Source organism: Chelonia mydas, chromosome 13 (assembly GCF_015237465.2).
Source record: "Chelonia mydas isolate rCheMyd1 chromosome 13, rCheMyd1.pri.v2, whole genome shotgun sequence".
In the NCBI taxonomy this organism is placed as follows: Eukaryota; Metazoa; Chordata; order Testudines; family Cheloniidae; genus Chelonia; species Chelonia mydas.
Window position 1 is genome coordinate 31,075,368 of NC_051253.2, and position 12,719 is coordinate 31,088,086.

At 48.4% G+C, this 12,719-nt stretch overlaps 1 protein-coding gene across 12 annotated transcripts in view; it reads left to right on the forward strand.

The window, feature by feature from the left end:
- CPNE1 (copine 1) overlaps positions 1–12,719 on the forward strand; it is an 89,012-nt gene that overhangs the window by 40,376 nt on the left and 35,917 nt on the right. For 9 of the 12 annotated variants that reach the window (XM_037915860.2, XM_037915853.2, XM_043527474.1 and 6 more), the window contains 2 exons: positions 8,308–8,436; positions 9,694–9,873. In XM_037915860.2, the coding sequence (XP_037771788.1) occupies positions 8,308–8,436; positions 9,694–9,873 (309 nt within the window). Of the gene's footprint in view, positions 1–2,536; positions 2,666–4,578; positions 4,621–8,307; positions 8,437–9,693; positions 9,874–12,719 lie in introns of those variants that run through there. The other 3 variants (XM_043527471.1, XM_037915856.2, XM_043527469.1) reach the window with 2 other exon arrangements.

Consider the following 12,719-nt stretch of genomic DNA (forward strand, 5'->3'; position numbering starts at 1 on the left):
CTGCCTCACCCTCCACATGATTGCTTGGATAGACAAGTTTAGGTATTCCATGTCTTGGAATGACAAGAGGTTAAAGATAGCTTTCAGAGATTTCCCTGTAAGCCTTATTTATTTAATGGCATGAAATATGGTAGTCAGACACCTTTTACTCTGCCTTGGAAGCGTGTATATATAGAGAGACCAAATAGCATCAAAGAACTATGAAGACAAACTGTTTGGCAGCTATTTTTTCCAAGGGATTCCCCAAAGTAGCTGTGAAGCCTAAGAAATCCTTGCTATCCTCCATTTCTCAGAGATGGGACTTTCGTTCTTCCTTTTGCAACAGGACAGATTTCTAGACCAAGCCTCCTTGATACCAGCAGAGAGACTGCTATTGCAGAAGCAAGTGGAATAATTTAGAAGACGGAAGAACATCACTGTGGACATGTGGGTCTCAGAACAGTTCACAAGGAACACTTGTGTGAGCTGCTGAATATTAAAACAAATGTTCAAGCTTTGTCTACAGTGGGAAACTGAATCGTTGCTGATACTTTTCGGCAATGTTTCTCCCTGAAGTAGTAAGGAAAACTACTTAAGTGCTGGTGTAGACGTAACTCCTGTCTACTTAAAAGTTCCCTGAGAAGGATGGCCTTGAGATTAAAGACCTGGAGTTTGAAGCAGTAGATCCAAGTAAGATTTCTGGCTCTGCCACAGATGTCCTGTGTGAACTTGGGCAAGTCACCAACTTTTCTACTTCAGTTCCTCATCTGTAAAACAATGATAATACCTCACAGGTGTGCTGGACTCGTGTATTTTCTCATGCTCAGATCATGTAGTGATGAACACCATAGAAGAAGCTAAGAATAAATACATTTAAATAGAAATACCACAAGAGTGGCACACCTTGGATATACACAAAGGTACTGCAGGATCTGTTTGACTCAAAGAAGCAATCAAATACTATTAGAGACCTGTCACCCAAGAAAGAAGGACAAGCAAGCTTGAAAATCTTCTGAGTTGGACTGGAGGATGCTAAAGTTCTAACTTTGCTAAGGGTTTATTGGCTAATCTGTGAGAGGAATAATCACTGGAAGAAAGCTCTTATGCTTCTGATGATATAACCTACAAGGCAGCCACGTGGTGGTGGTAGTATTCGCAAGGTGTGTGCCACAACCTGCAGTGCCTCAGTAATCTCTTAAAATCTGTCCACCTTCAGCATCCTAGTGGCTCTTTTTAGTATGTAGTTATCCTCTCTCTCTTAGCTGCTTATTTCACATCCCTTCACAAATTTTGTTGGATGTGAAGGGGCTCTAGAATGAAAAACTTCTCTTACCTGATAGTTTTCTTTTTTGTATATTTCATATGCAGCAATCTAACCCACAACGGAGGATTAAGATTTTAACTAATTTCTTCACGTTGAAAGACTGTCAGGAAAGGGAGAAAACTGCTTAATGTGATTAAAGTACCATGAAGTATTTGTTGTGGTTAATATTTCAGAGGTCTACTCCAGCATTAAGTGCTGTAGAGAACTCTGTATGGCCAAGCATGGTGCGGACGGATAGCTCAGTGGCTTGAGCACTGGCCTGCTAAACCCAGGGTTGTGAGCTCAATCCTTGAGGGGGCCGTTTGGGATCTGGGGCAAAAAGTGGGGATTGGTCCTGCTTTGAGCAGCGGGTTGGACTAGCTGACCTCCTGAGGTCCCTTCCAACTCTGATATTCTATGATTCTAAGCAGTTTCAGAACATGTATATTTAGTTTTCAGGCACAATCCTCAAATTTAGTGGGGGTTCAGCAGGAGGGATTTTCTATTCCCTTGGAGACAACTCTGCTAGTCTGAGCCCATTTTCTTATCTGTACTTGAGGGCTGAAGAAAGGAAATGAGAAAACTTCCCTCTCCCAAAACCAGCTTTGTAAGAAAACTTCATTTAAGATTTCACTTCAACTAAATTTTTCTGCAATAGTTGACATCACAAGCACTTAAAGAGCTCTAGTAAATGCTTTTTTCATCCAGGGCTATATTTGAGGACTCCGTGGCCTCAGGTCGCCTCTGACACTGAATTTCAACACCATCCTCCTTAAATACCTGGGTTCCCAGAACACCCATTAGCTATCATCGGAGCGATCTACTGTCGCCAGGAGAAACGTACTCCCTCCCTCGAACTAGTGTTGCTCGAAGTCAAACTGGTCAGTTAGCTCATGGCATGGAGCGAACAAACAGGCGCGGCTCGCTCATTGTCACCAATGGAAGCTGCAACCCCAGCGTGTTCCCTGGCTCCTGTTATAGACTCCGCACAATCCTGCCCACCCCGCCACTCTTCCTCTTCGCCGTTACCGGGATCCCTGTGCCCTCTTCAGCCGCTACCTCGACTGCGCTTCCCAATAGCCTGCCCCTTCCTTCGCTGTTCGGAGCCGCCCCAGGGGCGGGCCGTGCCCCTCGCGGGGCTGGAGGGAGTCCCCTGCTGCCGGCAGGACAGTCTCTGGAGTTCGTGGGCCCTCGCCGAGCAGCTGCTGGGGCGGAGAGGGCCCGGCGGCGATCCGGGCTGGGGAGCGGTCTCCTCCCCCGAGCCGGGCGTCCCCGCCCCGGGGAGGAGCTGGCAGGGCAGGGCGCCGGAGCTGCGCTGGCCCGCCCGCAGCCGACACCTCGCCCGCTGCTGCGCCGGGTGCGGATCGCGCGGGGAGAGCGGAGGTGGGTCGGGCCGGGGCGCCCCGCAGCCCGCGGGGTGTTGGGGGCAGACGGGCGGCGGGCGAGGTCTGCCTCCCCCGCTGCCCCGGGGGGAGCGGAGTGAGGCCTGTGCCCGGCGCTCCCTGGCCAGGGCGCTGCTGCCCGCGGGGCCTGCCCACAGCTGCATGGCGAGGGAGCCTGGCGGGGGCCCGGCCTGCAGGGCCCTTCCCTCCCGGGGCTGGCGCCCGGCCTGCAGGGCCCTTCCCTCCCGGGGCTGGCCGCCATAGCTGAAGTTGGTTGTGTCTCTGTGTCGGGGCGCAGGGCGGGGGGAGAGCCAGCCAGGCAGCCTCCCTTTCCGCTCCGGGCTCTCCTCTCCGCCTCCCGGAGCGCGGCGCCGGGTGTACTGAGCATCCCGCGAGCCCGGGCCGCCTTTCGTCCCCTGGCTGTGCGCGGCAGGCCCCGGGGGCTCCCGGAGCGCCGCCTTTCGTTGTTTGCAGACGTGGATCGCATCGAGCCGCCTGGTTGCCTAGTAGAGGCTAGTGTTCTTGCGCTTAGATTCGTAGTGGTGGTTAAATTTGTGTTAGTCTTCATCAGGCTGCACAGGATTTCCTATCAGCCTATATGGCAAGGAAAGAGACTCACAACTGTATTTCATGCATCCGACAAAGTGGGTAGTCACCCACTTCAAAGCTGATGCTCCAATATGTCTGTTAGTCTATAAGGTGCCACAGGACTCTTTGCTGCTTTTACCGATCCAGGCTAACAGGGCTACCCCTCTGATGATTGTATTTCAGACCTTTCATGCACCAGGAGGGCTCAGCCTCTTCCAGCTGAAGCTTTCTTTTCCGGTGTCAGAAAGGGAGTACTTGGCAGTCTGGACAGTTGGCATAGGTCACCCTCGGACTGAAACAGAGCAAAATACTGCAGGGAAAGCAAACTGGGAATTAGATAACAGATTATATTCTACAAAGGGTTCTCTAGCTCCTAAAAGAGAGCTCTGGAACCCTATACAATGAAATATAAAACTGTACACGCATAGTCATGTATTGCCAGGTTAGCCTGCAACCCTGTTTTTACATTATGGCTATCAGTTCAATATTCCAAACAGTTTTGAGCAAGAATAAGAACCTGAAGACTTGTTGCACAAGGATACAATCTCATTCACTGATTTGTAGAAGCTTGAAACCCCCCCCCCCCCACACACACACACTTTGATATATAAAGGGAAAAGATTAGCTTTGAATGAATTAAATTTGTCCAGACACACACATTTGAGAGCTCTTACTAACAGAAAGAAAAGGAGTACTAGTGGCACCTTAGAGACTAACCAATTTATTTGAGCATAAGCTTTCGTGAGCTACAGCTCACTTCATCGATAACAGAGCGACATTAGAAAAAATATAAACTCTGGGGTGGAAAAAGATTCTTAGACTAGAAGCATCCATAGGTAGAGGATCGTCTTTCTCCTTTTACTCAGCAGAAAGGGGAATAAGCCTGGTATGTGAATTTACAATAAATAATCTCAGACAAGGGGATATTTGCTTTTAAATTATATTTATTCCTGTACTTTAAACATTGTATGGTCTATAGGTTTTCTTCATCAGTGACAGTACAAGAGATTTTTAAAAGATTGCTAGCAGAATTTTGGTTGTAAATTTTTAAGATCACTTTCTTTAGACTGTATTTACAAGACATGAAATTGTCAAATTAAAAAAAAAATCTGCCGGTGTTAACCCTAGCTAGCCATTGCATTCAATGTTTTTGTTTGGTTTTTTTTACAAAATAATATTTTGTTGAATAAAATATTGAGACATTTCTGTTTTAGTGCTTGTGGTGAAAATGTATTTAGTAACCTGTAGTTTTACTGTGGTGCACTAAGTTTTTCTCTTGAAGATTTAGGTTTGATTGATAAAGTTGCTTTTATTTTCTTAGAGAATTCAGTGGTTGTCTGCAGAGTCTGTTACTGGAATCAAATTGAGGTATCAATTAATACGAATTATAATTACTGTCATTTTTAAAGTAAGGGAACTCTTGTCCTGAAATTTGCATATTAAAATATTCTGTTGCAATGGAACTCTGTTGGTACTCCGTACACTACCTTGTTAATGTTCATTCCTGCCAAATTAATAGATTAGAGAGACAAGGTGGGTGAGGTAATTTTTTTTTATTGGGCCATCTTCTGTTGGTGAAAGAGGCAAGCTTTCAAGCTTACATAGAGCTCTTTGGGTCTAGGAGAGGGTACTCAGGGCATGTCTATACTACAGAATTAAGTAGACTTATGTTAGGTCGACATACAGCTACTGCAGTAATTAAATTGGCTCTTTGTGTCCACACTACGCTCTTTCTGTCAGTGATGCGCATCCTCACCAGGAGTGCTTGTACCCATTTAAATGGGGCACTGACAGCCGGAGCCCCGGGCCTGAGAGCTGGAGACAGGGCTCTGGCTGTCGGCCCTGGAGCAGTGGGGCTTCGGGCGATAACAAGCAATGTAAGTAATGCTGTATCTACACAGACACTGCATCACCCTAACTACATCGACTTAAACGCTACACCGCTCACAGAGGTGGAGTTATTACGTCAGTATAGTGGGGGACTTACATTGGCAGAAGGGACGTTTTAGTGTAGATGCTTACACAGTTTGGTCGACGTAAGGCAGCTTATGAGTAGTGTAGACCAGGCCTCTGTGTCACATCTAAATACAAGCGTGGAACAGAAAAGGAGTTAACACATTTTGCAAGAAATGATTCATGTGAAGTGTGCAATTAACACCTCTAGAGTCATAGGACAGGAGGGTTAGTGGGTTACAGATAGTTGTACAGAGTCATAAATCCAATGTCTTAAGTTCATGATTTTTAGTATCTAGCTGAGTTATGAGTATAAGCTCAGCTTTTGAAGGTGTGCAGGTTTCCTTTGAGGATAAAGACTGAGAGGTCAGATATGGAGTGATTGTTTTGTGCAAAATGTTCGCCCTGGGGTGATATGGTGTTTATGTCTCATCATTTTTCTGCGTGAGTTCATTTGAGAGCATAATGACTGTCTCATTTCACTCACGTGATGGATGTTGGGGCATTTAGTTTACTGGATGAGGTACGCCACTGACAAAGTGGGAATTTTAATGTTTTGTGTGACTGGTGTGGTGCCTCAGTTTCCCTTATGTGTTGCACAAGTATCTAGATAGTAGGACAACGGTGTGTGATAATTGTAGAGACCCCTAGAGAGCAGGTGTTACTGCCCTCTAACTGCTTAGGCCCAGACAATGACCCGACAGTCTGTATCCTGGCAACTGATGGCTGCGGCCAATCCTCTGCAAGAAGTCAGCCGGCTCTGACGCATGGGAAGACAAAGAGAGAGGTGGAGGCCAGATGACCAGTTTGCCTGGGAAAGAGGCAAAGGATAGAGGTGGGGCAACTGGGTATGACTGAGGGGCTGCTAGATGCTGATCAGTCTCCAGGTTGAGACTCGGGGGACGGAGGGGAAGAGCTCAGGGGTCTGGGTCTTCCCAAGATGGACTTTGCTGAATCTTTCTGCTTTCTGTGTGAACAAGATCTGTTCTATGCTATATTCCAGACAACTAATAAACTTCCTGGTTTACAACACTGGCTGAGAGTCACTGCTGACTGCGGAAGTTGAGGGTGCATGCCTCTTTGGAGGCACGTAAGGCTTCCCCAGGTGTCCTGTTCAGGTGTGCTCACTGTGGGGAGCTCACAGCATCAGGTCAGACCTAGGAGGCGCTGAAGCCAAGGAGGCTTGCCCCAGTGAGAGTGTGCCCTGAGGGGTTGTCTCACTACAACAGGGTCGACCGGAACACCCAGTCGAAAAGAGACCCTGGCAGCTCCGGTCAGCACTGATGACCGGGCCGTTAAAAGTCCAGTCAGCGGGGCTAAGGCAGGCTCCTTGCCTGCCCTGGCTCTGCGCAGCTCCCTGGAAGCAGTCAGCATGTGTGGCCTCTAAGTGCAAAGGCGATAAGGGAAGCTCTGTGTGCCGTCCCCAGCACTGGCTCCGCAGCTCCCATTGGCCAGGAACCACAGCCAATTGGAGCTGCAGGGGCGGCACCTGCGGGCACAGGCAGCGTGCACCGTGCGGAGTCACCTGATCATCCCGTGCTTAAGGGTCGGACATGCCGACCGCTTCCGGGAGCAGCGCGGAGTCAGGGCAGTCAGGGAGCCTGCCTTAGCCCTGCTATGCCACCCACCCAGAGCAGCCTGAGGTAAGCGCCGCCCGGCCGCAGTCCATACCGCAAACTCCCTGTCCTAGGTTGGAACCCCCTCCCGCACCCATTCCTGCACCCCTACCCCTGCCTCCTCCCACACCCAGGTTCCCTCCCGGAGCCCACACCCCAGCCCGCACCCCACACCCCTCGGTTCCAGCCTGGAACCCCCTCCTGCATCCCAAACTCCTTATCACCGGCCCCACCCCAGAGCCCACAGCCCCAGCTGGAGCCTGTACCCCCTCCTGAATCTCAACCCCCAGCCCTGAGCCCGCTCCTGCACTCCAAACCCCTTGGCCCCAGCCCGGAGCCCCATCCTGCACCTCAAATGCCTCATCCCTAGTTCCACCCCAGAGCCCACACTCCCAGCCGGAACCTGCACCCCCTGCCCCAGCCCGGAGCCCCCTCCCACACCCTGAACCCCTCATTTCTGGCCCTACCCCAGAGCCCGCACTGCCAGCTGGAGCCCTCACCTGCTCCTGCACTCCTTCCCCAGCTCAGTGAAAGTGAGTGAGGGTGCGGGAGACCGAGCGATGGAGGGAGGGGGGCTAGAGTGAGTGGGGACGGGGCCTCAGGAAAGGGGCGGGGCGGGGGGCAGGGCAAGGGTGTTCTGTTTTGTGCAATTAGAAAGTTGGCAACCCTATTCACAGTGGTTTCAGAGCGCTGAACCTGTGCACCCATGACAGTGTTGTGATAGGCATGTGTAGAACCCACAAATATTGAAAGGTGTGTTGTGTGGGGTATTGATCATTATAGCAGTTGAGATATGTCTGGAGGTTTTGTATCTGTTCTGGCAGGGTCTGGTACCTCTTTGAGTTGGTGTGTCTGTGGGGAGCTTGCTTCTGACGATGAGCTTGGTGAAGTTGGGGGTTTTTTTGAAGGCCAGAAGAGGGAGTTCAGGAAAGATTTCTATCAGGATGTGATCCCCATTGAGTATGGATTGTAACTGTTTAATGATACCCTGAATGGGTTTCGTTGTGGGGTCGTAGATGAGAACTAGGGATGTGCAATGGAGGGAGTTCAGGCAGATTCTCTCGGGGTATTTGAGTGGTCTGTTCCATGATGCGATCTACTTCTCTGGTGGAGTGCTATTATTTGGTAAAGGAAGTTTCAAGTGTGTTAAAGTGTGCATCCCGGACTTCCTAAATTAATCTTTCTACATGGCTGTGTATTTCAAGCCTTGTGTACAATTTTCAAGAATTAAATGGAATCCTTGTTTTAGAAATACCCAGAATATAAACACTGGAATTGAGAATCAACTTGTGAGCTTCATAAGAGAAATTCTTGGGAGATGCTCCCAAGCATCCTCTCGCTGAGGTGTATTTATCCTACTAAGGTTCTGTTTGCTGTGTTGTGTGGCTTGCTAGGTGTCACTGTTATCAGTGTGAGGGACATGGTTTTATTGAAAAGTACTTTATCAACATTTGCATTTATTCTTTTTCTGAACTCTCTTCCGCAGATGGCTCAGTGTGTGACTAAGGTGGAATTGTCCATATCCTGTGAGAATCTCATTGACAAAGATGTTGGTTCAAAATCTGACCCTCTGTGTGTCTTACTCCAAAATGTGGGCGGTGATCAATGGGCAGAGGTAAAAAGTAGCTTATAATCTCCAGTTTTGCATTATCATACAGAAATACATATTTTCAGAACATGACCTAACTGTAAATATTTCCAGTTATTATTCTTCCTAGTAATTGCGTAATTTGCTTAATTAAATCCTGCAAATATTTACAAATTAATATTTGGTCAAAAATTTTGTGACTTTTAAAGTTCATGTCTCTTGAGTGTGATGGAGTAAGAATCGTTTGGTTATCAACTTGGAGAAACAACAGGAATGTTTGTTTTTCTGTTATGATGTGCCATGTGCTGCTGCTTTTTCGCTGTGAGGTGGGCAGTCAACGCATAGTACAGTGTTTCTCAAATGTGGCCACCAGGGGCTTTTCTTGCGGCCACAGCCTCCTGAGCTGTGACGGGGAGGGGCAGCAGTCCCTCCCCTTCCCTGGTGCTCCAGGTTGCACAGCTTTGGTGTTAGTTGCTGGGGCTTCCAGCAGGGGTTGGGCCCTGCCCCTCTCTGGAGACACCTGGTGAGTTCCCCACCTTTCCATGGGTGGTGGGGCTCAGGCTTTTACTTTCAGCCGGGGGGTGGCAGGGAGGCAGGCTCTGGCTTCGGGCTCCTGCCACATGGCTTTGGGTTCCGTTTCCCACGGGGCTTCAGGCTCCAGCCCTGCACTGCCAAACCGCCCCCCCTCCCCCCCCCCCCGCACCATTGTCCATAGCCCCTGCTGTCTCCCGTGATCCCCCACCTAGGGCTTAATTTGTCCCCAGACTTGTGGGGCTGAGTAAGTCTGCTGTGAAAAGTGATACTGGTATGTTTAATGTCGCTTTTCACAGCAGACTTAGCAGCTAGCAATAAATAAATTACAGTGATTTGGATGTGCATATTTATTTATTTTTTCCTAAAGCTAATTAAATATTTTAGGAAAAAGTGTGAGAGCAGCCATGAGCAAGAGCTGGTGGCTGCACTCTGAGGCCACCAAATAATTTGTCCTGAGAACCCCTGACATAGTATGTCAGTGTCTGTTTTCCTTAAATGTCAGATTCTCTAAACCAGATTTAGTGGTAATTGATTATATAATTTCTTTACTAAAATTCAGGGAGTACAAAGTTGCAGAGCAGTCAGCAGGCCCTGTGGCAGTGGCTAGATTTAGCAGCCTAGACCCTCAGATACGGTGCATATAAAGGCCAGTGAAGAAGTGTTTGGGGGTGAGGGACATAAAGAGTTTTGTGGAAATTGTGGTTAATATGTTTATATATAGTGATTGTCTCCATCTCTTTCTTTGCATAGTTGGATCGAACTGAAAAGATAAAGAACTGCCAGAAGCCTGAATTCTCCAAGAAGCTGTTCATTGATTATTACTTTGAGAAAGTGCAGAAGCTGAAGTTTGGCGTATATGATATCGATAACAAGTCCTTTGACTTAAATGATGATGATTACCTTGGAGGGGTTGAGTGTACACTGGGACAGGTACTTGCAGAAATGTCATCTCTAATGTTCTGCAAAGTAGTGATAAATGTAGGTTTAAATCTGAAAACGTGAGAAACTTAGATGTCAGAAGCTTTGACATACTCGGGGTGAAAGAATTTCATCCTTTCAACTGATCTTATATAGGCCACGTCTACATTATGGGTGCTACAGCTTAATGTAGCACAGAAGCATAGACGTTTCTGACGGTAACAAAAGGGGTTTTTCTGTTGCTGTAGGTAATCCACCTCCCCAGGCAGCAGTCGCTCAGTGACTACCTTCTGTCCACCTAGCTGCATCTATGCCGGGCCTTAGGTTAGCATAGCTAAGTCCCTCCAGGGTGTGCATTTTTCAGCCGTAGCTATGTCAGCTTAATTAAAAGTAGGGCAGGCCTTAGAAAAAGAGTGTGTGCCCCTAGCTTAAGTCTGAAATGGCTTCAAGTTCTCTCAGCCATTGTATTTTAAGAGTACCCTCAGAAATACAGAATTTCTTTCATTCCATTTAGAATGGTACTGAGTAGATCTCTGACTCATAGCGCTGGCTCTGCTGCAGTCACTATATTTAGGCTTGGTCTGTGCTTAAAAGTGAGGTTGACATAGCTGAGTTGGTCAGGGCTGTGAACAAGCTATGCCAACCTAACCTCCAGCGTAGATGCAGCTATTTTGACAGGAATGCTTTTGTCAGCGTAGCTGCTGCTGTTTGGAAAGGTGGTATTCCTACACTGGTCCCCTAAACAGTCTTCCATCCATGTAGACTGTGTCTACACTACAGGTTTATGCTGGCTTTGCTATGCTGACATAGCTCTACCAGTATAATCTCCATAGTGTAGACATACCTTTGTCAGCACTGACCCCAGATAAAAAGGGGATTTGGCATCCAAAATACCTTTAGTATCTTTTACTCTGTCTGCAGCTGACTTCTTTCTACAGATGTAGGATCTTTTGGCAAGCAGAGTGAATAAAAAATGATGATTTTAAAAAGCCCATTTTAATTTAAATACATTTTTCTTTCTAAAAATAAGCCTACTTAAAATTAAATATGAAATTATAACAACCTGTGTTAAGGCCTGACTTTACTATAATGTGTTAAAATAATTTAAATTTAAAAATTAATGTTTGTTTGCTGCTGAAATTTTAAAGAAATTCTAACTGTCGATCTTCGGGAAGTCACTGACTAAGCACCTGAAATGAGAGTTTGTTGAAGTATAAAACCAGATTTTGACAGCAGCAGCCTCTTTTCAAACGCTTTAAAACTCTTCTTCATTTCAGTTTATTCAGCTAGTTCAGTGTTTCATTCAGACTTGAGTAACTGTCTGGGAATTGATAGGTAAGCTTGTTTCCCTCTTCCAATCTATGAATAAAAACAAGGTATGAGAGGTGAGATCTATTAGTTCTAAAACCTTGAAGGGCATGGTGACCAGAAATAATCCTCCTTCTTCGAGTGCTTGCTCATGTCAATTCCAATTAGGTATGTGTGCGCCACGTGCACAGTCTTTGGAAGATTTTTCCCCTAGCGGCACCAGTCAGGTTGGCTGTGGAGTCCCCTAGAGTGGCATCTTCATGGCAGTGAATATAGGTCCCTGTCGACCTGCTGCCTCTTCAGTTCCTTCTTACCTCCAGTGATGGTTGTTGGAACTCCAGTCGCTTGCTTTCACAAGTGCTTCCCCATGTCTTCATAGTTTCAGTTTTCATAGTCACTTCTGTAGTTATAGTTAGTTTGTGTTAGTAGGAGTGGGGATTTCCCCCACCACAAATCCTTCTTTTCCACCTTTGGGCTTCGGAGCATGCCTCGATCCAAAGGATTTAAACCCTGCAGAACCTGCCACAAGGCTATGCCAATGGGCAACCCCCATGACTCTTGCCTCATGTGTCTGGGGGAGGTGCACCAAATAGACCGGTGCAAGATTTGTAAAAGGTTCCGCCCGAAGATGAAGAAAGAGCAGGACTTCAGGCTAAAGCAGATCCAGATGGAAGCAGACCTTTGTCCCCAACCGGCCCTGGGCCGGCAGGATCCGGCACCGAGCACGTCCTTGCAGAGTGCTCCAGCCTCCGTGCATGTTACAGTGCCGAGGAAGGACTGTGGCCATAGAGACCCTCTGCACCGGTGCTCCCCAGCACCGAAGTCTGTAGAAGCAGCGTGACACCGCTCACACTCCCCGGTGCCACATAAGCAGCATAAGAAAACAGGCAGGGGGCTCTCACCCACACTGAAAGCTGCCGGGTCGGACAGTGCTGCTGGAGTGCATCCTGCGCAGGAGCTCCCAGCACCATCAACACAGGAGCCACTGCTGTTGACTTTGGGTCCCTCAACGGGGGCTGTCAAGTCTGGTGCCAGTGGACTCTCCTGACCATGAGTGCCAGGTGAAGGAGCTAGAACTCCCTTCCGCTCCGGACACTTTCAAGGCCACAAGGGACTTGATTGCCATGTTGGCTCTGCAGTCCCCCACCAGCTGGGATGGCCCTCCTGCACCGCAGCGCGTCGCATCGTAACTTGCTACAATGAGGCGTCCACCTTCCCCGAGGCATTGCACTCCGCCACACCATTCCCTGACACTGGCCCAGCCCCACCATTTCCCAGCTCCATCCACGCAGCACCGTTCTCCAGCACTGACCATGTGGCACTGCTCTCTGTCACCATCCCCCTTGGCACCGCCATGGTCTTCATGCTCCAGGTCTCAGTCATCGGACTTGGAGGCGGAGTCCAACTATTCAAGACCCAGTTGGCACTGGTCGGACCGGCACAGGCAGGATGCCAGGATGGTGCTGCGCCAGGTGCAGTGGCAGGGACCTGCACAATGGCCATTTTGGACCCCATGGGCCTACCACCAGGCCCAGGGCACAGTCTCCAGG